At 40.1% G+C, this 23,431-nt stretch overlaps 1 protein-coding gene across 5 annotated transcripts in view; it reads left to right on the top strand.

The window, feature by feature from the left end:
* Positions 1 to 23,431, top strand: part of ACVR1 (activin A receptor type 1) — a 125,274-nt gene that overhangs the window by 86,918 nt on the left and 14,925 nt on the right. For all 5 annotated transcript variants that reach the window (XM_036858193.1, XM_036858194.1, XM_036858195.1 and 2 more), the window contains 5 exons: positions 1,474 to 1,737; positions 4,147 to 4,358; positions 8,202 to 8,301; positions 11,863 to 12,009; positions 21,062 to 21,337. In XM_036858193.1, the coding sequence (XP_036714088.1) occupies positions 1,474 to 1,737; positions 4,147 to 4,358; positions 8,202 to 8,301; positions 11,863 to 12,009; positions 21,062 to 21,337 (999 nt within the window). The remainder of the gene's footprint in view (positions 1 to 1,473; positions 1,738 to 4,146; positions 4,359 to 8,201; positions 8,302 to 11,862; positions 12,010 to 21,061; positions 21,338 to 23,431) is intronic.

The following is a 23,431-nucleotide window of genomic DNA, read 5'->3' as shown; positions in this document are numbered from 1 at the left end:
CTTGGATGAGCCCCTTGTGGTTTTCAAAAGACCTAGCAAGTCAATTATAAATAGAAGGCTTGTGTCTGTGTGTCTGCATGCCCTTACTCTGTGGGACAAGGCACCCACATTACAGTGGGCAGTGAACTATTTTTCACTCCTTTGAAGAGGGAAGAAGAAAGATGAAGAATGCTTTTTCTCTTTTTGAGATAACCCACACCTCTACACACACCCACACAAATCTGTGTAAATGAACTTGACATTTTCAAAGACCTTACCTTAAGGTCTCCTCTTGAAAGCACAGCCATCTAACCTGTTATTTTAAGAAAGAAGCAGTTCTCTCACAGACCTGCTACAGAGGGTTCGGGGATTAGAAGGCAGCCTGTCTGTGCTGTAGACCTTCGGAGGGAGTTTTGAAAGCTGACTCTCTTTATATGAACAGTGCTTTGGTGAAAGTGGTCTCATCAAGCTAATCAGTGGACTCTAGGACTTGGCTGTTTACATTCTGTCTTCACTTTCCTTCCCCACTGGTGGAAACTGTTGGGACCAGCAAGTCTGAACTAATTATTCTAACAAAGGAGGGGAAAAGAAAGAGTGATTTGAAAGATGAAACTGCAAATGAGTGTTTTCAGAAAGAGGCAATTAGGAGGTCTGGTTAGGTGTGATTCACTGATGATGCATCTTGCACCTTGGACCCACCACCTGTGTGGGCTATTCCTTTGGTCCCACCTGTTACCTTACTGTTCAAACATTGTTTTATTCCCTTTGTCTTTTTGTGCCCTCACCCTCAATAATTGGTGCCAACTTGTTTCTGCCAGTTGAAAATGTTTGAGCAGTGTTTAATCTCGTAATTAATGTAAAAACTTCAGTGTTCTACTACTGAAAAATTAATCTAGACGTTTAGCTGAAAATATTGATAATATGGATATGTAAGTATAGACTGTGCATCCTTGTGAACTCTTACTATACTGATGTATTTCTGAAGCAGACAGGTGACGGCAGCAACGTCAGCAATCCTGTATTAGTAGTTGATGGAGGTTCGTGTGGAGCTCACGGGAGCTGGTATTAACAGCTGCCATATATTTAGGAGCCTTTTTTTAAAACACAAAATAAAGGTGATGAGCATTATGTTCTGGTAAAACATTTTATTTTGGTTCAAGAATCGGGATGTGAGAGCCCATCAGACCAGAGATACCATGAAAACCACAGTGGGAGAAGTTCATTTTCAGAAACCTGTGGACAGATGATAACCATTCTTAAGAGTACCCAGCTTATATAAACACATTCATATCTTGAGAAGCGATTATTATTTGGTGGTTGGTCAGCTGAGAGTTACAAGATAACAGAAATATGGAAATCATGGCCAGTGGTGATACTTCACCTGACTTCGGTTAACGTGTTTGTAATGGTCTTGGAGAGACTGTATCGTTCCCCCAATGGGGTTAAAACCCATGCGGTGATTTTTTTGTTTTCCTTCCTCTCTTCCCTTTGCAGATGAGAAGCCCAAGGTTAACCCCAGACTTTACATGTGTGTGTGTGAAGGCCTCTCCTGTGGAAATGAGGACCACTGTGAAGGCCAGCAGTGCTTTTCCTCGCTGAGCATAAACAATGGCTTCCACGTCTACCAGAAAGGCTGCTTCCAGGTCTATGAGCAGGGGAAGATGACCTGTAAGACCCCGCCGTCACCTGGCCAAGCTGTGGAGTGCTGCCAAGGGGACTGGTGTAACAGGAACATCACGGCCCAGCTGCCCACTAAAGGTTCCCGTGGACTTTCCTATTTCTAGATCAAGGGTTTTTGCTAGTATTGTCCTGATTCTGTGTGGGTTAAAGATGTAAGTAGCCACAAGGCTTTCCTCCTGCTCTTCCAACAGTGGGTGACAAGGGAAGTCCCTCTGGTGAGGAGGAGAAAGGTGTGGCCTTTTGGAATCTACAAGGAGGATGGATGTTTTCGGGAAAGTGAGCAAGGTGATGTCTACCTTGGGGATGGCTTGGCTGACCAGATCTCTCTTGGTGGTCATGAGCAGGTGAACAGCTCCTGACATCCTTTTCTGAAAGGAGCTGTGATGTCATAGTTTCTGAAACAGTTCTGCTTCGTAAATGCTCATCTCTATGTTGAGCGTGTAGGGAGGAAAGTGGAACATAAGACTCTGATGTCTGAGTGGAATACCTTTCCTTCTTTACGAGGAAGGAGACAACCTGTATCTGATGCCCAGCAATCTGTCACCGAAACTCGAAGCTGGGTGAGATTTCACATCAACCTTGTAGTTTATGTGGAATCTTCTCCGTATTATAGTCAATATGGATTTCAGTCCTCCTCTGAAACTGTTTCCTCATAAAATGAGCCCTAAATTGCTATCTCAGAGTCCCTACAAACATGAATGTACCTTGGTCTTTGTAGACTCAGTCCAAGCCAAATTTACTCTCTTAATATATAGTACAGTTTTTTTTTTTAAAATCATAATTTTTTTTTAATGATGAAAGCTTTTATTTATTTATTTATTTATTTATTTATTTATTTATTTATTGGCTGTGTTGGGTCTTTGTTTCTGTGCGAGGGCTTTCTCTAGTTGTGGCAAGTGGGGGCCACTCTTCATCACGGTGCGCGGGCCTCTCACTATCGCGGCCTCTCTTGTTGCGGAGCACAGGCTCCAGTCGCGCAGGCTGCATTTTTAATAGACATACTTAATCAATTTTGCACTCACAAAAGAAGAAATAAACGGTAGGAGAGGCTACTAAGAGCATCCACGGCCAGAAATGTCAGCCAGAAAGGGAGGAGACAGAAAAATGTAAAAAATTAATACAAGATCATGTTACATAATTCATAATTTTTGAAGTTATGGTGAGGACCTTAAAGTATATAGAAAAGGTTAAAGTCTGATAAGCAAATAGGGTTCAATAATAAAAGAGATTTTTTAATAAAAAGAGATGTTTTTATAAGCGAGATCAAGTATTTAATGGTTAAACCTAAAAGGGTACTTGATGGGATAAATTCTTAAACCTTGTGAGTTAAATTGCTATTAATAGAGTGGATGGACCATGAAGAAATGTCTGCATTTACGTAAAAATTATATCTGCAGTATGAAAAGTTTCTAATCTGCAGAACACTCTGCCAGATTAGAGTTGTAACACAGAGTTTATTTTCTTAAGGAATTTCTGATTTAATTAAGGAGGCACAATATTCATAATTTAATGCTGTACATAATTAGCTTTACACTTTATCATACAAGTGACATGTGCCAAGTTGTTGATTAATTTGGATTTGGAAAGTTAAAAGAAATTTATAAAGGAAGTTCGGCTTGAGATTGGATGGCTGAAGAGTCCAGGGACGTGGAAAGAGTAAGGCATACGTGGGGAAGAACAGGGCTTGGTGACGTGATGTCAGGAAAGGGTCTGAAATTCAGAGGTGATTATTGCCTTGGGATCTTTTAATTATGGACCTTCACTATGCAACTGAGAAACTTTGATTTAACTCACCAGGCAAAGTGAATATTTGCTCGAGTGACATGTGAGTATTCGAGTGAATGCACAAATGTTTGAAAGGGTATGTAATAATGTCTGAGCCAGAGAGTGAATGAGTGATTAGGTGAGTGAGTGAATCAATGATAGAACGTTTTGAGTGAGTGAATGAATGTTGAATAAGCGAGTTAGACAACAGGTGAATGAATACGTTCCTAGGCAGAAATCATGATGTAAAAATAGCAATGAGAATTCAGCAGTAGACATCGAAGATACATTGACGAGAGAGACCACAGATTGGATAATTTGGTCTTAACTCAGATAGCACTTTCTCATAGGAATATTACAGCATAGTGTCTGTCTGTAAGGGTTTGATGGTAAAACATCCTTACAGATCAAATCCAGGTTAATAAGGATAGTATCAGAGATTTGTATAGTACTTTATATTTTAAAAACACTTTTCACATAGATGCATTAATAAATTGGTTCTCAGTGGAATTTTTTCAAACTCCTATTGTGCCTAAATGAATAATGGTTAAATGACTGGGCTGTTGGCCAGGTATTAGGAAGTCTTTTAGTTTCAACACTTTGTGACTTGTGAGACTATGTGGTCAGGATCAGGAGCGAGCTACTTGTTAGGCATTGGTTATGCTAAATAATAAGTAAACAGTGATCCTTACAGCCAATTACCCTTCTCTCTCCCATCTCCAGGGAAGTCCTTTCCTGGAACACAGAATTTCCACTTGGAGGTTGGCCTCATCATTCTGTCTGTAGTGTTTGCAGTCTGCCTTCTAGCTTGCCTGCTGGGAGTTGCTCTCCGAAAATTTAAAAGGCGTAACCAAGAACGCCTCAACCCCAGAGATGTGGAGTATGGCACCATCGAAGGGCTCATCACCACCAATGTCGGAGACAGCACGTTAGCAGTGAGTTTGTGGCCCCAGGGGACCCCAAGCATAACAAAGATGGCTGAAGATGCTTTCTTATTTCAAGCACGAAATGCTAACCGGTAACTGGTGATGGGACAGTGAGTGCACACATGCTGCTGGTCACTTACGTCTTAAGCAAGTATATGCCGGCACCCCTGTGTGAGTTTAGTCTCCCCTACGTGAGAACATTTATTTTAGACAGACATTTACATTAAATGAGAGAGTGGATTTATTTTAGTCGATTCTTGGTAGTTATTTTTCTTTTGGGAGTAAAGGGACAGGGACAGACAACGGTTGCCTATAATTTTGATGGTGGGGGAGGGCTTGGAATTTATGGTACTCAGTTACTCTATTTTTAAGCAGTAAAAGCACTTTCAAAAAAAAGCACCTTTTGCTTAATATTAAAAATCACTTTCCCTTCTAGATTATTTCAGCACCCTGTAATTTAAGACTTTTAAAACCTGACATCCAAAAAAGCAGCTATTAAATCTTTCGTGCTCCTGTGCCGCCCCCTTGTGGACTGCACTCATTTGGTTAAACCAGTGCTGTCCAATAGCAATAGATGCACGTGCGGCACATCTGTAATTTAAAATGTTCTAGTAGCCATCTTAAAAAAACGTTAAAAAAAACCTCACAGGTGATATTAATTTTAAGAATATACTTAACCTAACATATATAATTATTATCATTTCAACATATAATTAAAGAATTATTATTATTATTTTTTACTTTTTTTTTTTTTAGTATTTGTTTTTTTATTTATTTATGGCTGTGTTGGGTCTTCGTTTCTGTGCGAGGGCTTTCTCTAGTTGTGGCAAGCGAGGACCACTCTTCATCGCGGTGTGCAGGCCTCTCACTATCGCGGCCTCTCCTTGCGGAGCACAGGCTCCAGACGCGCAGGCTCAGTAATTGTGGCTCACGGGCCCAGCTGCTCCGCGGCACGTGGGATCTTCCCAGACCAGGGCTCGAACCCGTGTCCCCTGCATTGGCAGGCAGACTCTCAACCACTGTGCCACCAGGGAAGCCCAAAGAATTATTAATGAGATATTTTGCATCTTTTTTTTTTAAACTAAATTTTCAAATCTGTATATTTTATACGTACAGCGCATATCGGTTCAGATCCGCCACATTTCACTGTCTCAGCGTCAACGTATGGCTAGCAGCTACCCTAGCAGAGGGTTTGGAACCATTGTATTTGTATATTTTAAAGTTACTCTTTTGCACATTTTAAAATGATGAAATCACATTAAAAAGCGACTGTCTTCCTTTTTTCACTTTTTAAAATTGTTTGTCAAGTGTTACTTTTAAAGCACCTTTAAACTTTTAAGTGAGAAAAGGGATTGCATGCTACTGAATAGGTTACCATCAAGTGCCGAAAGGAAAAGTAATAACTTTCTATAGGGGTACTGTGCTGAGTCGGATGCCCCCCTTAAAAAAGGTGAAGATTTGTGTTAGAAAGATGTTAAAGTCATGCCAGTACTAAATCGAGACTCTCCTTGTCGTTGACCGATGAATTGAAAGATGGCCAAGGTGGTAGCTTTTAATGTGATTCAGTGTTATTTAATGCCATCACGTAAGATCATCTGTATTAAGTCTTGTTGTGCTAGACGACAAACTTAAAAGTGTCTGGGAGTTCTGCAGTGAAGGCTTTTTGCTGGAGAAGACCTGCCCTCACCAGCCTCTGTAGCTCAGGTGCTACACCGGGACTACTCCCCTTGGCGAGTTATTAAAACATGTGATGGTGGCTGATACCGGCTGGGGAATATCCCATCCTACTGCCTTCCCCGTCACTGGGCCACAGTCAAGTGTACTTTTTTGTATGTAAGAAAAGGGGAAGGAACCTTGTATAGCTTCCTTTTACCTACCTATTTAATTGTGCTACAGTGAAACTGGGAAAAGAGGAGATAAGGACATTTCATTCAAAAAGTAGAAAAATATAGTTTTTCTTTAGGAGCGTACTTAGAAGTTTGTTTCAAGTTTTAAGGCAAATTAAATGAGTGCATTGAGTTAGGAGCAAGGACGATACAAGGCTGAATCTTGACAAAACTTGAGCAGTAGTCAGAACTTTGTTCCTCAGAACTGCTAACATAACTAATCACATTGGGCACTGATAGGAATCTCTAGTGTAAATTATTATTTAAATGGCTTCCATAATTTTGAAAGCAGAATGCTTTCAAATATGCTAAAATAGTCTTCTCAACTCAACCGTTTTAGATGACAGTATATCACGATATAATGACACAGTAAACAACACTGTTTAAAACAAGTTGTCATTATTGGTCTACATACTTGCTTATTTAAGTGATATTCTCATTTATATGACTCAGCAATGCGTACCTTACTAAACAGCTCTCCTACACTGAAAAATAAGTCTTGGGATCCAAGAGTTGAAGTAGATGTTTGTTAGTCTTTGGTCGATTCCACCCTCCCTGAAGTCTATGAACTAGGTTTAGAACCAGGATTGTACATTATGGAAAAACAACACATTAGTTTTATAGTAATTTCAGAATTATTCTCTCAAAAAAATTGAATGAATAAAGAGAAAAACGAACAGCAAAAGAGGGAGATGTGAAACTCTACTTCATCTACATTCAGTTTCTTGTTGAATATCCATTTTGCGGCTTTTAAGGATTCTAAATTTCTTCCTTTAGATGTTCAGATTTTGGTAATTTTGCAGATCAACAGTACTTCACAGTGGTGCTCAGAGTAAGTAAGAGACAATGAAACTCAAACAAGGCAATGTATTAATGTAACAGGCCAGCTAAAATGTTTGGGAAAGGACAGCTTTGGGGAGTGTTAGATCAACATTACTGCAACCTTCCCACGATCACCATGGGCACAATATTGTTTATTATAGATAATCCATTCCTGATTCAAAAAGGCTTCTGCTTCTTGGCTTGCACTGAGAGTAAGAAGGGAAAATTTATGAATGAACTAATTGGGAATCTTTTTTGCAGTGTGTTCATTTTTAGAAGTAGATTTGGGGCATGGTTTTATGTTTCAATGAAAGTCATATTTTTTCTCTCTGCTTTGTGGGTAACTGACATCAAGAATGACATAACAGTATATGAAATCATGTGTGAGAAACTTTTGAAAATTGTAAAGCACTATAGAATTTAAAGAGTCTTTCAATAAAAATTATTTTTTTTTTTAAAAAAAGTAGACAACTGTTAACAAAAAAAAGAGAAATGTCATAGTGGTGTTAATTTTGTGACTCTTGTTCCCCACCTACCTAGCAACCTCCATCCAGGTAGCCTTCTCTGCTTGAGTGTACCAGTCTGAGGACTCAGATGGCCATTGGAGTCTTTACAAGACAAACAACATTAGAGCCATTTGGTCCTTATTCCTAATTTGTTTGTTCCTTATTAGAGTTCCTTGGCATGCCAACTAAAGTGCATCCTTTGATAGGTATTCTGAGCAGGGCCGAATATGGTCAATGTTGCTCAGCTCTTGGACTTGAAGGCCTTTGATTTTTGCTCCACTTGCTGTTCTAGCTACTGTTTCCCCTTGGGCTCAGCCCTGCATCTTGGACTTATTAATTTACATCTTTGACTTTGTCCACTCAGCTTCTTTCTTTATATATTTTCTTCTACAACTCTGGATACAAGAAAGGACTACTCATCCCTCAGGAAAACCTATCCCATATTAGGGAAAGGGCTAGCTTCTGGTTTTCCTAAGAAATAAAACCAGTTCTTCCTCCAGTGGGGCTTTCCATGCACACGAACAGGCCATGTGTCCAGGACCGCTGCCTCCGTGCAAGTTACACCCACGTGCACGCTCATACTCTAACCTGGGAGCAGTTCCTCAATACTTTCTCTTTCTCCTTGTTTTGAACCACAGGATTTATTGGATCATTCGTGTACGTCGGGAAGCGGCTCTGGTCTTCCTTTTCTGGTACAAAGAACGGTAGCCCGTCAGATCACACTGCTGGAGTGTGTTGGTAATTCTTTTTTCCCTTTCTTTGCGGGTTATGTGCTGTGGTTCTAGAAGTAGGATGGGCCTTGGAAAATCTGCTTCGTGTTGCCTCTTGCTTGTTAAACGTCAGGAGATGTGAGGTAACCATGGGGTAGTATGCCTCTAATCTGTGACTTGTGTTGGAGCACTTGAACTTGGTGAAGTTCTTGTCAAAGAACTAGTATCCACTAGGCAGGATACAGAGTGCCCAGCCAAAAGATTTCAGTTTTAAGTAGACCCTTCAGGATGCTGGGAATGCTTGAAAATGAACTAACATGGCTGCTCCTGACCATAGGCATTGGGGAATCTGAGGTAAGTCGGCTTTTGGACAGTCAACTTGATTATTGCAATTTTATACTTCCTCACTCTTCCCCTGCCTTAAAAAAAAAATGAAATAAATGTACCAAAGCTACCCTTCATAACTGCTTTATTTAAACAAGAGCTGTGTACATTTCTCTGTGGTCTCTCACATTTTTTCCCATATTGGAACGTATTTGTATAGAGATATAATCATAGTGTGTATATAATTTGTCCCTGTTTTCAGTTTTAAGCTCACACACATATTCATGTATTTGTACACATCACAGGTATTTTAAAGATTATGTAATTGTCTATTGCGTGATAACTTTAACAATACTGTTTGAAAAATGTTTTGCACACATTGCTTCTTTTGAGTACGCAGAATAAATTTCTAGGAATTGGGGTTCCTGGGTCAAAATTTGTGACTTTTTATGGCTTGTCTTATATATTGCCGGATTGCCCTCTAGGAAGGTGGTGCAAATGCTTTTCTTTTTTAAAGTCCTGATTTTTATTAGTTTTACATTTATGAGGTGGGCATTTGCAAGTCACATGACAGTTTTCATTCATTTCTCCTTTAGATGGCATGCAGGGATGGCCACAGTAGCAATAACGGATTAGAAACATCTCCATACTCTCCTGGTTCTCCCAGTTTTGGGGGGCTGGCTTTGCAGCTCTTGCCATATCATCTTTTGCTTTTGGGAGGTGACGAGCCAACATAGGCTGCCTTCACCACTTGGCTGCTATCCTCTGACTTTTCTTCCTGTTTTCATGGAAACCAGGACACCCCCAAATGCAGCAGTGGAAGGGGGTGGTGGGCAGAGGTAGGAAAAGTGACTGCCACCTTCAGGCACACAGGTGGCCAGCAGGAGGAGCCTGTGGCCTTTTCTCTACGTCTGTAGCTACTGCAGCCGTTTCTGAACTCCAACTTCATGCTTCTCCTCCACGGCGGACTGTGTGTAGAGAAACTAAAAATGGAAAAGCCCCCGGCGTGCTCACTGCTTACAGCCAGAGTTGTCCTCTTGTACCAGCTAACGTCCTGTTTGCTTATGAACAAGGGTGCCTGGGTAGGGGTAAGAAGTGAAGGGGGACATTACCCCCCATCCTCCCGTCCCATGGCCACTCACCATTCACAGAGCAGCAGCCCTCATGACCGGTCCTCAGAGATGGACCCCAGAGTCCAAAGGGCAAAATAATACTGCACCTTTAAAAATGCATACTGTTTCCGGTTGTATAGATATTCTTCAGCATTTTTTGAAATAGTTTATGTTCAATTATAGCATTTTATTGGTTCAGTGCTAAAGAGCCATGCCTTTCAGTAGCATCTAGTTAGTGTTCATGTAGTACAGGCTTGAATAAAAATATATGTAATGAACTGTTTGGATAATATGTTAACCATTTTTGGTTGAAAAACACGAGAAGTTGGACTAACTAGATCAGTTGTTACAGATGGTGATCAATGAATTTCCAAATTTTAGGTGCTTTAGGGACCCCCCCTTTAGGGTCTCCATGGCCAGGACTTCTGGGCAGCTCTGCTTCTGTTTTCAGGGACTTCCGCATAAGGTTGCATTTGCAAAAAGCATTTGACAACTTAACAGCCTTTGAAAGCCATTTAAGTAGGTTTCTGTTTCAATTCTGTCTACTTACGCTGACATCTATCTCTGTTTCCTCTAAAAAAAATAGAATTTAAGGCAACTGTATAGTAATGTCCACAATGCTCTGGGATATTTTTCTCTCCTTCCTAATGAGAATATGAGGACAAAGGGCAAATAATGATACAGAATGGAACCAAAGGCAGGAAAAGATGAGCGTTCCCTTTTGTAGCAGTCGATTTTGTAGATCTTAGCACTAGCCTTCATCTTAAACTACAAATGCTGGGCAATTGCTATGACTTTATTCAAATTAATCCTGCACTAGATACTATTTTTGTGACTTGACAGTGGCCCATGAAAGACCACTTACTGGCTTCATTTAACGCTCTTTTGGATTAGTCACTGGTATTTAGTAGGGACATTGCTTATCGTAAGGGAATCTAGATTTGAGCAGTTTTGATTATGTCCAGACATAATCTCCTGGACAGACATGCTTTCTCTCTCCATGTTTGGGTTCTCAGCGACTTAGTTTTCCAGCAGAGAGCTGCATTCCTGTATATACAGGTGGTGCCGCAGCAGCTTATTACCAGCTGGGATTCGCAGCAGCCACTTGCCTTGGTGGAAAGCCCCGCTGCCCTGCAACTCGTATCTCCTGCTGCATCGTTTTCTAGGTGCCGCGTCTGTCTTCACCTTGATCATACCCCGTGTTGATCCCCACAGTCTCGTGGTAATTCCCTCGTCCTCCCAACCTCCCTGATCACCTGCCTGTCATTAAGGAGAAAAACGGGAGCAGGAGAATGTAGTTGACAAGCTGACAGTTGTGCTGGGGCTGCAGGAGGGGGCACGAACTCCTCAGATCAGATCACAGCTCGTCACCGTTTTCTGAAAATGTCTTCTCCAAGTGGCCTTTTCAGTGTCACCCACTTGTGGCATCACAGGGACTGTCTTGCAAGCGAACACCCATGACCAGTGTCAGAAATCAGGACTGTTCTGGGATTATGTGTTTAAGACTTTGCAAATCCTCTTTTGAAATATATCCTCCGCCAAGAAATCCTTTAAGGATGACAGTGGCCGCCTGTCGATCTCCTACACAGCATTGTTCTGTGTGTGTGTGTGTGCGTGTGTGTGTTAATCCTTCAGAACACATATCTCAAACTTAATGATCTCCTTTGTGAAAAATATAAATGCATATGTAAATTCACAAATTTGGACTCTTAGAAAATGCCTATGTTGATCCTTTATTAAGGGAAGGAATCAAGTAAGTTACTCAGTTAAGCCCCATACACGCTTTTTGGCTTTCATCAACGTTGAAATCTAATAATCTGTACCATTGTCTAAGTTTTACTAACTTTCATGTGCTTTTACAAACCATATGCATTTCATACCTTTTCACAGAGGAATGTAAATGTAAACTTTGGAATTACCAGCTCATTGTACAGATGCAGATTCTGAGAGTGTTTCATTTGATAGCACAGTAGGGTGGCCGGGAGGGGCAGTTTCCACCTTATTTTTGGATGTCTTTACAGGCAAAAAGTAGTGGTATTTATACCCCTGAGTTGTGTTTTTCCATGGGAGGGATTAAGAGTTGCTAGCGCGAAGTTCACTGGCTACCTGTCCTGTCCTACTGTCCAATGTCACCTCTGTGTTGCTTTCCACAGGGAAAGGCAGGTATGGTGAGGTGTGGAGGGGCAGCTGGCAAGGGGAGAATGTCGCTGTGAAGATCTTCTCCTCCCGGGATGAGAAGTCGTGGTTCAGGGAAACAGAATTGTACAACACTGTGATGCTGAGGCATGAGAATATTTTAGGTAAGTACAGAAATAATCCCCTCATGAATTTTTTTCTAGGAAGAAATAATTGCCTGCCTTTGCCCTCTCAGATTTGGTGTGTCTGAATTCGCAAGTCTCTCCTAAATGGTGACATAGGGACCATCAGCATTTGTACACTGTTGAATTTTCTTTTCACATGAATTTCTTGTGTAAGTCTGCAAAGAAGCTAAGTTTGAAGATTCTCTGGATGATGAAAAGGAAATTGTTATTGCTAAGTCTTCCTCTGCAGGTTGTTATTTAAATAACAAAAATTTGCCCCATATTGTTCACTTCAAGGCTTCCTCTGTAGTTCTGCTTACCCCACCCTTTTTGAATATTTATTACTTGAATCAAACTAAGAAAGATCTTTGGACGATTTCCTAGAGATTCATAGCTCCCAGGGATATAGTAATTAAATGCACATTCCTTCAAACAAGGCATCGTTTTTAAAGCCCAGATTTAGAGAAGGATTTAGCATACATTTTAATTTGGAAACTAAAGCTTGGAAACATTTGTGAAATATGTGAAGAGCCCATTGAAATACTGCTATGGAAGTATAAAGGGTTAGAACATTCCTTTAGCCCGTTGACGTCTTTGTTTTTGAAAAGTTTTTCTACATGTATTTATACTAATACATATATGATGAATGCTGCCTGGAGTGCTTCATGAGTAGTGGCTATAAAGTTTCTATAGAACTGGACTCTTTATAGGATAGTGTTGGCCACTTCATGGCTATGGGATCAGGTTTGGCTTATAGGAAGGCCATTGCCAGAATTTATTTCTATTCCAGTATTGCCAGTTTAGTATTAAGCCTGAGTCAGGTTGTCTACAAATCACGGTTTGACAGTTGTCCAAAGCTTTGCTTCAACAGTTTGGTGGTATGTTCCATCTCAGACTTGTCTCAGTTGCTCTTGTCATTTTCTCCCCTTCCCTTCCCCCTGGGGCCCTCGCCATCACCTAGCCTCCTCACTTGTATCGTTGCTATGGGTCTCCCCTTTCCAGTCCATCTCGCCACACTGAATTATCTTCCACTGGGGAGCTGAGACACTTCTGCTCAGAGTGTCTTTGATGACTCCCACATCGCTTGCAACATTCGTGACTTCTGGGCCTGGCGTTCCAGACTCCCTATTTTGGGGTCCCAAGAGGACTCTGCTACTTCCTGTACAACTATGCCCACATGCAGCCAGTTCCAATATTTGTCACTCCTTGGGATTGCCCTTGAACAGTCAGCTGTCTGTGTCTCCATTCATGTTGCTCTTGGTCACCCACTATCCCCATTCCACCCTCCACCCACTCCTTCCTTCATCAAAACTTCTTAGTTCCCCTCCAGACCCTCCCAAGGGATTTACTTGGGCTCTTCTGCACTCCTGCACTTTTTACCTCCTGTATATCTCTTATCGTGCACCGCCTTGTATTGCAGTTAGATGCATGTGTGTTAACAGCAACAATGACAAGTTACTATGCAGTAAGCACTGCTTTGTGTCATGCACATTTTCTCATTTGATCTTCACCATGACCGTAAGAGGGCAGATATTCTTATTTTCCTGGTTGTAACTGATAAGGTAACGGAGGTACAGAGAGGTTAACATCACCCAGCAGGTTAAATAATGGAGCTGAGAATCACACCGGATGGTCTGACTCTTAACCACATGGTAGTTAGCTCATGGAATTGCTTCTTAGATTCTAGAGTCATAGTGTGAGGTGAAAATTCATCTACAGTCAAAATTACCTTTAAATGTCCCAATTTTTCCTCTGACACTGGAACAGACTGAGGTTGGGTAACAGATAAACCACTGGCTGTGTTAAAAAGTCATGATGTACAAGAAGTACTTATCTTTAAACAGCAGAAGCACTCTTAACAGGCAGGTGCACGTACTCTGAGAAGCACGTGGGGTCTGAGACTCACTGAAGGAAGGGCATGTTCAGGCAGCCCCTCTCTTCTCGCGGGCTCATGGGCTTATGGGCTCATTGAGCAAAACACTCTAGATGTTGCCGTGCTATGCAAGTAGTCACTTTATCCATGCTCTTGAGTTAAACGACCTGTGATACCACTCCACTGTACACCCAGGACAAGAATTATGTCCATTGTGTTTGCTTTCACACCCAGTCCTGAGGACAGTTCCCTGCACATGGTAGGTGCTTAGTAAATATTGATTAAATTGGATTTAATCACACAGGAAATTTGAAAGTCACCTTTGCAATATGATTCATGTGAGAGAAGTTAGGTTCCCTTAGTGTGATCACAGAAGGCAAAACATTGTCCACTTCTTACTACATAATGATCCATGGAAATTGTGAATTCATGAGATCTTGTTACCCTCATCATAATTACAGCTATATGGATTAATTTTACTGTGTAGTCGGTCCTCTTAGTTGAGACAGCTTGTAGAAATGTACCACCTTTTTTGGTTAAACTTCTTTCCCTGCCTTAGCAGTTTTTTGGATGTAGAGACTTTGTTTTCTGTGACATTTTCTTTTCTATCAAAAGATTGTTTTGAATATCAGATCATGATTTCCCCCACCCTTGAGTATTGCTAACTCTAGCCCCCTCGAAATACATAATTAAATTACACACACACACGTATAAAATTCTGGGCCCTCATTGTTTATCCCCCCCAGAATGATATCTTTCCAGTGACTAGTTTGGATTTCAGCTCTTCCTTCTGCTGTGTCTGGTGTAGAAGTCAGCAGATAAGTGAATGACGGGAGGCTCTGTTTGGTGGTTGGAACAGTGTCTGGGAGTTTGGGAAGCCGGTTTCTACTCTCAGCATCATTAGAGGCCCACTCTGTGACTTTGGGCCAAAGTTGTATGTTTCTGAGCATCCTTTTCCTCATGACTGAAACCAGGGAGTTTCAGTTAATACAACAATTTCACTCCAAAGTCTCATCTTATACTCTTTTAAAAAAAAATTATGGTACATATGATATCACTTACATCTAAAATATGACACAAATGAACTTATCTATGAAACAAAAACAGACTCACAGACATAGAGAACAGACTTGTGGTTGCCAAGGGAGAGGGGAGTAGGGGAGGGAAGGATGGGGAGTTCAGAATTAGCAGTGGCAAACTAATATATAGAGGATGGATAAACAACAAGGTCCTACTGTATTGCACAGGGATATTCAATATCCTGTGATAAACCATAATGGAAAAGAATATGAAAAAGAATATATATATATATATATATATATGTATAACTGAATCACTGTGCTGTACAGCAGAAATTAACACATTGTAAATCAACTATACTTCAATAAAATAAATTTTTAAGAGCGATTATAGCACTAAAAAAATGGTACAATATCCATTAAGTTGACCATTTTAATCATATAAGCGAGATTTAAGTACAGTCATATTGTGCAACCATCACCACCCTCCATCTCCAGAACTGCCACATACTCTTAAAAGGTACTGCTTAACCATTTAATCAGTCAGAACTCCTTGAGACCAATTGGAAGTGAAGGAAACTACCTGAAAAAGATATTAAATTACAAACTTCGGGGCTGTAATTGAACCCAGGACTGTTTTGAACTCTAATAGTAACCAGCTACTCTTGAACACTTACTGTGTGGTAGGCATCATATGAAGCATTTTACCGACAATAACTCTTTATTTTCACAGTAACCCTTTGAGATACAGGACGGTGCTATCCATATCTTATAAATGAGGAAACCCAGGTGGCGATTTCATGTGACGCATGTGGGATCACCCAGCTCAGGATGGGGAGCCGTGTGGACGCCCAGTAGTCTGGCTCTGGGGCCCAACATTCTCAGGCCCTGTGCTCCCCAGCATGGTGGCCTCGCTCCTCAGGTATCAGAGCTGCCCAGCGCCTGGTTCCCACGAGAGCTGCCAGTGAGAGGCTTACTACAAGGGCACTACTGACCTCACTTAAGATTTGGGGTTTTATTTTAGTTTTCGAGGCGCCTGGGAGGATGACTTTGGCTGTTATGTAAGAGGCTTTTGCCCTAATCACGTTCTCTTGGTGTTATGAACACGTCCAATGGCTGGGCCAGGCTTCCAATGTATGGACACCTGTTCAGTCTCCACTAACAGTAGAGTGCTTTGACTCAAAATACAAAAGTCCCATAAAAATGCTGTAGCATGTTGAAGCAAATGTAGTTGTACAATTCACACTTCAGTGGTAAATAGTTTTTAAAAAATCTTACTTATTTAAAAGTCAGTTTTCTTGAAGGTCTAGAGCCTAACTGACGGGACAGACAAAATCCTTCTCTAAGAACTTGGGGACTTACAGAAGGTGAGAGAATAAATTGTATTTATTTATTGATTTAATCAATCACTCAATCAAATGCTGCTCTCCCTTGGCCAGAGGGATCAGTAAAGGCTACACAAATACATAGCAGTAACTTAATTTCTTTTGAGTGGTGCTTCTATAGTTTGGGATATTCATTTTGGAGGAAGTTATTAAAGATGAATATCATGTGGTTTACATATGATCATCGCAACATATGCAGAAAAAGCTTTCGACAAAATTCAACACCAATTTGTGATAAAAACTCTCAAGAAAGTAGGCACAAAGGGAACCTACCTCAACATAGTAAAGGCCATATATGACAAACCCATGGCCAACATCGTTCTCAATGGTGAAAAACGGAAGCCATTTCCTCTAAGATCAGGAACAAGACAAGGTTGGCCACTCTCACCACTATTATTCAACATAGTTTTGGAAGTTTTAGCCACAGCCATCAGAGAAGAAAAAGAAGTAAAAGGAATCCAAATCGGAAAAGAAGAAGTAAAACTGTCACTGTTTGCAGATAACATGATACTATACATAGAGAATCCTAAAGATGCTACGAGAAAACTACTAGAGCTAATCAATGAATTTGGTGAAGTAGCAGGATACAAAATTAATGCACAGAAATCTCTTGCATTCCCATACACTAATGATGAAAAATCTGAAAGAGAAATTAAGGAAACACTCCCATTTACCACTGCAACAAAAAGAGTAAAATACCTAGGAATAAACCTACCTAAGGACACAAAAGACCTGTATGCAGAAAACTATAAGACACTGATGAAAGAAATTAAAGATGGTACAAACAGATGGAGAGATATACCATGTTCTTGGATTGGAAGAATCAACATCGTGAAAATGACTACACTACCCAAAGCAATCTACAGATTCAGTGCAATCCCTATCAAACTACCACTGGCATTTTTCACAGAACTAGAACAAAAAAACTTCACAATTTGTATGGAGACACAAAAGACCCCGAATAGCCAAAGCATCTTGAGAAAGAAAAATGGAGCTGGAAGAATCAGGCTCCCTGACTTCAGACTCTACTACAAAGGTACAGTAATCAAGACAGTGTGGTACTGACACAAAAACAGAAATACAGATTAATGGAACAGGATAGAAAGCCCAGAGATAAACCCACGCATATATGGTCACCTTATTTTTGATAAAGGAGGCAAGAATATACAATGGAGAAAAGAGAGCCTCTTCAATAAGTGTTGCTGGGAACACTGGACAGCTACATGTCAAAGAATGAAATTAGAACACTCCCTAACACCATACACAAAAATAAACTCAAAATGGATTAAAGACCTAAATGTACGGCCAGACACTATAAAACTCTTAGAGGAAAACATAGGCAGAACACTCTATGACATAAACCACAGCAAGATCCTTTTTGACCCATCTCCTAGAGGAATGGAAATAAAAACAAAAATAAACAAATGGGACCTAATGAAACAAGCTTTTGCACAGCAAAGAAAACCGTAAACAAGACGAAAAGACAACCCTCAGAATGGGAGAAAATATTTGCAAATGAAGCAACTGACAAAGGATTAATCTCCAAAATATACAAGCAGCTCATGCAGCTCAATATCAAAAAAACAAACAACCCAATCCAAAAATGGGCAGAAGACCTAAATAGACATTTCTCCCAAGAAGATATACAGATTGCCAACAAACACATGAAAGGATGCTCAACATCACTAATCGTTAGAGAAATGCAAATCAAAACTACAATGAGGTATCACCTCACACCAGTTAGAATGGGCATCAAAAAACCTGCAAACAATAAATGCTGGAGAGGGTGTGGAGAAAAGGGGACCCTCTTGCACTGTTGGTGGGAATGTAAATTGATACAGCCACTATGGAGAACAGTATGGAGGTTCCTTAAAAAACTAAAAATAGAACTACCATATGACCCAGCAATCCCACTACTGGGCATATACCCTGCAAAAACCATAATTCCAAAAGAGTCTAGTACCACAATGTTCATTGTAGCACTATTTACAATAGCCAGGACATGGAAGCAACCTAAGTGTCCATCGACAGATGAATGGATAAAGAAGATGTGGCACATATACAATGGAATATTACTCAGCCATAAAAAGAAACAAAATTGAGTTATTTGTAGTGAGGTGGATGGACCTAGAGTCTCATACAGAGTGAAGTAAGTCAGAAAGAGAAAAACAAATACCGTATGCTAAAACATATATATGGAATCTAAAAAACAAATGGTTCTGATGAACCTAGGGGCAGGACAGGAATAAAGACCTACATAGACATAGAGAATGGACTTGAGGACACAGGGAGGGGGAAGGGTAAGCTGGGACGAAGTGAGAGAGTGGCATGGACTTATATACACTACCAAATGTAAAACAGATAGCTAGTGGGAAGCAGCCGCATAGCACAGGGAGATCAGCTCGGTGCTTTGTGTCCACCTAGAGGGGTGGGATAGGGAGGGTGGGAGGGAGGAGCTATGGGGATATATGTATACATACAGCTGATTCACTTTGTTATACAGCAGAAACTAACACAACATTGTGAAGCAATTATACTCCAATAAAGATGTTAAAAAAATTAAAATAAAAAAAAAGATGAATATCATATGGTTTAAGGTGATAAAGCGGAAACTTTTTTTTAACTGAAGTACAGTTGATTGACAGTGTTGTGCCCATCTCTGCTGTACAGCAAAGTGACTCAGTTATACACATATAGACCTTCTTTTTTTATATTCTTTTCCATTATGGTTTATCTCAGTATATTGAATGTAATTCCCCGTGCTATACAGTAGGACCTTGTTGTAGCAGAAACATTTTCTTTAGAAAGAATAAATAAATGTCTAAGTGCACATTTTGTTTGATATTATGGCCAGCTAAGGGTTCTACGAGAATCAGCTATGGGGAGACAAAGGCAGGTGGGATAACAGGGAAGAGTGAGAGACTAAGTCTGGCTGTGGGGACCAGCTTAGGGGAAGAGGGAGAAAGAGATGGGGATCAAGGTGCGGAAGTGTTACTCGGTTCACTTTACAGATGTCCCACAGGTACAAATGTCAGATTGTCTTTCTCGAGTAGAAGCCAGCTTGTTTGAGCGCAGGATGATATGGTGGGTAAGAAGAGTATGGGTTCTGGAGCCAGATTGCTGGGGACGGTTACTGACCTTAATGTCAGTGGTGTAATCTACCCCCTTCATGTGGTTGTTGGAGGATTGCATGTAGGATGTTTAGAACTGTGCCTGGCACATTGCTGATTCTCACTGATTATTAGCTGCTTCTGCTGTCGATGATGATGATGATCAAATAGGGAAACGTTTCTTTGTTCCCAGAACTTTCCTATGCAAGGTATGGTGTATCAGCAGCTGGCATCAAATTCGGAGTTGGTAGCAACTTAATAGCTGTGTGATCAATAGCTGTGTGATCCTTGGCACCTCCCAGCAGCAACTTCATCATGTGTAAAATGAGTATAATATTTATCTTTCTGGTCTACTGAGAAAAATTCCATGAGAAAATATGTGTGCAAGTGATACAAATTTTATATAAAGTACTTTATAAAGTATGGCATGTTTATGTATTCTCCTTTTCCTTTCCACTTTCACAAGTCATTTAATTCTTCAAGATGTATCTGTCTTAAAAAAAAAAAAAAAATCCCCTTGTATTTCTAAGTCCCAAATTTCACTGTCCATATGGGTGTCTATAAGGTATAGATCTGTAATGCTAGGAAAGCACCTCTGTAGCAGGAAAGACAGGCACATACATCACCATTTATTTCATAGGTTAGGAAGTGCCTCTGACTGCAAGTTCTTTCAGTGTGCTGAAAAGTCCCCTCAGAATGTCTAGAAAAATTTCTTTCTTCCTCTTTATCTACATCTTTCAATATCTCACTTTTTAAAAAAATTTTATTGAAGTATAGTTGATTTACTATGTTGTGTTAATTTCTGCTGCACAGCAAAGTGACTTGGTTATACATATATATTCTTTTTCATGTTTACAGTTTATCACAGGATCAGTATCTCACTTCTTTTCAAGACGACTTCAGTTGTCACTTCTTGATGGAAGCCTACTGTAACATCTAGTCTGAATTATTATGATTCCCTGCTCTGGGCTCCTGTTATCCTTTGCACATATATATTACAGGACTTTTCACATTATATCATAACTTTTCCATTTTAACTCTGTCTTCTTTTCTAGCCAACAAACACCATCATCTTGGTTTTCCTGTGTGACTGACAAAGAGCATCCTAGGTGCCTGTTATATTTCATAGGTTCCTTTTTTAAATCGATGAATCAGTCACATTTAATATAAACTCACCCCTTGATTTTATAGCAGAGACAATCCAAAGAGCCCAAATGAGTTGCCCAATGTTATAAAGCAGATCACAGGCAGATCAAGACTAGAACACAGGTGCCTAGGTTCTAGGCTTTGTGTTCTTTCTGGGTGGTTGATGAATGATCTGTGCTTGGAATGTCAACATGATAAAGGGTTTAACACTCTCATTATGGGTAAACACAAAGATTTTATTTCTATCTGAATCTTAATGCAATGTAAAAAAAATTTCAAAGGATTATTTACAGTGGAAATGAATATGAAAATTTCCTATTCATTAGCAGTGTCTTCTTAAGGTATAAATACATTATTTTTCTCTGTTGATGCCTCTGTAAACCTCCTTTCATGGCAGTTGGTAAGTTTATTTTTTGTTATAGGTGATCTCTACTGTATGGGTCACTATTTCTGTAGAGTAAATTAAGCTGTAATGTGAAATTCTCACATGTCTGTTAATTTTGTTCTTGCTCTCTCCAGGTTTCATTGCTTCAGACATGACATCAAGACACTCCAGTACACAGTTGTGGTTAATCACACATTATCATGAAATGGGATCGCTGTATGACTACCTTCAGCTTACTACTCTGGATACAGTTAGCTGCCTGCGAATAGTGCTGTCCATAGCTAGTGGTCTCGCACATTTACACATAGAGATCTTTGGGACCCAAGGGAAACCAGCCATTGCTCACCGAGATTTAAAAAGCAAAAACATCCTGGTTAAGAAGAATGGACAGTGTTGCATAGCAGATTTGGGTAAATTTTTTAAAATATTTTTTAATTACTGTTTTAACTTTTTTGTTGTCTTCCCTTGTTTAGCCAGGTTGCATCTTTTTCCCTCCAAACACTTTGTTATGAAAAATTTCAAGCATGCAAATTGGAAGGGCTTCACGGTGAACACCTGTATATTTACCACCTAGATTCTCCCATGAACATTTTACTGTTGTCACATATCCAGCCTCCATTTATCAATACATCTTAATCTTTGATACATTTCAAAGTAAATTGCAGACAAAAGAGCCCTTCCCTCCAATGGCTTCAGCATACACACCAATATATCATTCACTGGAGTTCTTTGTTTACTTCTTTTTTCTTTTCAGGTAAAATTTACATTTCACATGAAATGCACAGATCTTAAGTATACACTCTCAGATTTTTGACAAATGCTGTAAAATCCAAATCGCTGTCAAGATACAGACCTTCCCATTACTCTAGAAAGTCACCTCGTGCTGGTTCAGTCCTTTCCTGCCCCAGCCCACCCTGAGAGGCAACCAGTACTGTTGCATTCTGATTTCACAAGCTTTACACAAAGTAGGTACACAATGAAATAACCTATGGAATGAATTTGTCTTAAAAATGGTTTATAAAGTTGTTCTTCTGTAACCAAGGCAAAATTATCAATCAAAGAAAGAGGGAAAAAAAAAAATCCCCAAACTAATTTACCATTTGCCCTGCTGGCATATCTCATTCTTATGGTGTTAGGGTGATGCTTAATGTAGCTTTAATTGCATTATAAATAAGATTATTTTCATTTATAGTGGCATTCTCTATAAAGCCTATTCATCCTAGACCCCTAGAATATTGGCTGAATAATTATGCTAATGAGAACTGAATTGTAATTTTGGTTATTCATTTCGGTGGACTACTGAGGATACTCACTCTCCTTGAATAAAAAATGGTTGCTCTTATTTTCATATCATTATAGTTATTGTTACACTGATAAAGGTTTAGGCAGTGTTAGCTCTAATTACATAAATGATAAAATTGTTTTTAAACACAAGGGATTTGACATAGGAAAATTATAAATTTCTTTCAAATAAAATTTCTTTCTCTATCCCTTTAAAGTCCTTGTGTTCATGTTGAGAAATTATTTTACAGTGTTTTCCAAGTATAAGGAGGCATGACCCTAACGTTTTTGTTGTGGTGTAGAAGACTTTTATGGCTGTGCCATGGCTTATGGAGCTAAGGTGATTTGAGTTTCGCAATTATTGACCCAGTATTTTTTTTTTTTTAATAAATTTATTTATGTTTGGCTGCATTGGGTCTTCGTTGCTGCACGCGGGCTTTCTCTAGTTGCGGCGAGCGGGGGCTACTCTTTGTTGCGGTGTGCGGGCTTCTCATTGTGGTGGCTTCTCTTGTTGCAGAGCACGGGCTCTAGGCGCGCGGGCTTCAGTAGTTGTGGCATGCGAGCTCAGTAGTTGTGGCTCGCGGGCTCTAGAGCGCAGGCTCAGTAATTGTGGCGCACGGGTTTAGTTGCTCCGTGGCATGTGGGTTCTTCCCAGACCAGGGCTTGAACCCATGTCCCCTGCATTGGCAGGCAGATTCTTAACCACTGTGCCACCAGGGAAGTCCCTGATCCAGTATTTTTGTACAGGTTTTTTCATCTATCTATTTACCTGCCCTAAGTGCTGACCTGCTTACACTCAGGGCAAGGGTGGGGGGCTTAGCAAGAGGGACTTCAGTGTTTGACACTGTGCCTTGAACGTCTCTATTGTTTGAAACTTTTATAATAGTGTGTTTATGTATTATTCATGTCACTAAAAGTCAATTATGCCCACCTCACACAATTCTTGTAAGATTCAGAAATTTTATAAATGCTTGGCAAATAGTCATCCAAATGGTAGCTGCTGTTATAGTCCTGAGGCCAAGGGAAGATGGACAAATTGAGGCAGCTGTTGGTTTTGGTTTATGGGACTTGGGGGGAATTAGCAAATCCAACTAATTAATTATTTAATTACATTTATTTTGACCTATAGCTTTCCAGCTGGATTCACGGTTTCACACAGAAATCTGTGTTAAGGGGTCATTATGCAGGGAAGTAGATTGGTAGTACAGAAGACAGCTCCTGTA

Source organism: Balaenoptera musculus, chromosome 7 (genome assembly GCF_009873245.2).
Source record: "Balaenoptera musculus isolate JJ_BM4_2016_0621 chromosome 7, mBalMus1.pri.v3, whole genome shotgun sequence".
Classification (NCBI taxonomy): domain Eukaryota; kingdom Metazoa; phylum Chordata; class Mammalia; order Artiodactyla; family Balaenopteridae; genus Balaenoptera; species Balaenoptera musculus.
The sequence above is the reverse complement of the archived record's forward strand: the minus strand, read 5'-3'. Positions and strand labels throughout refer to the sequence as shown.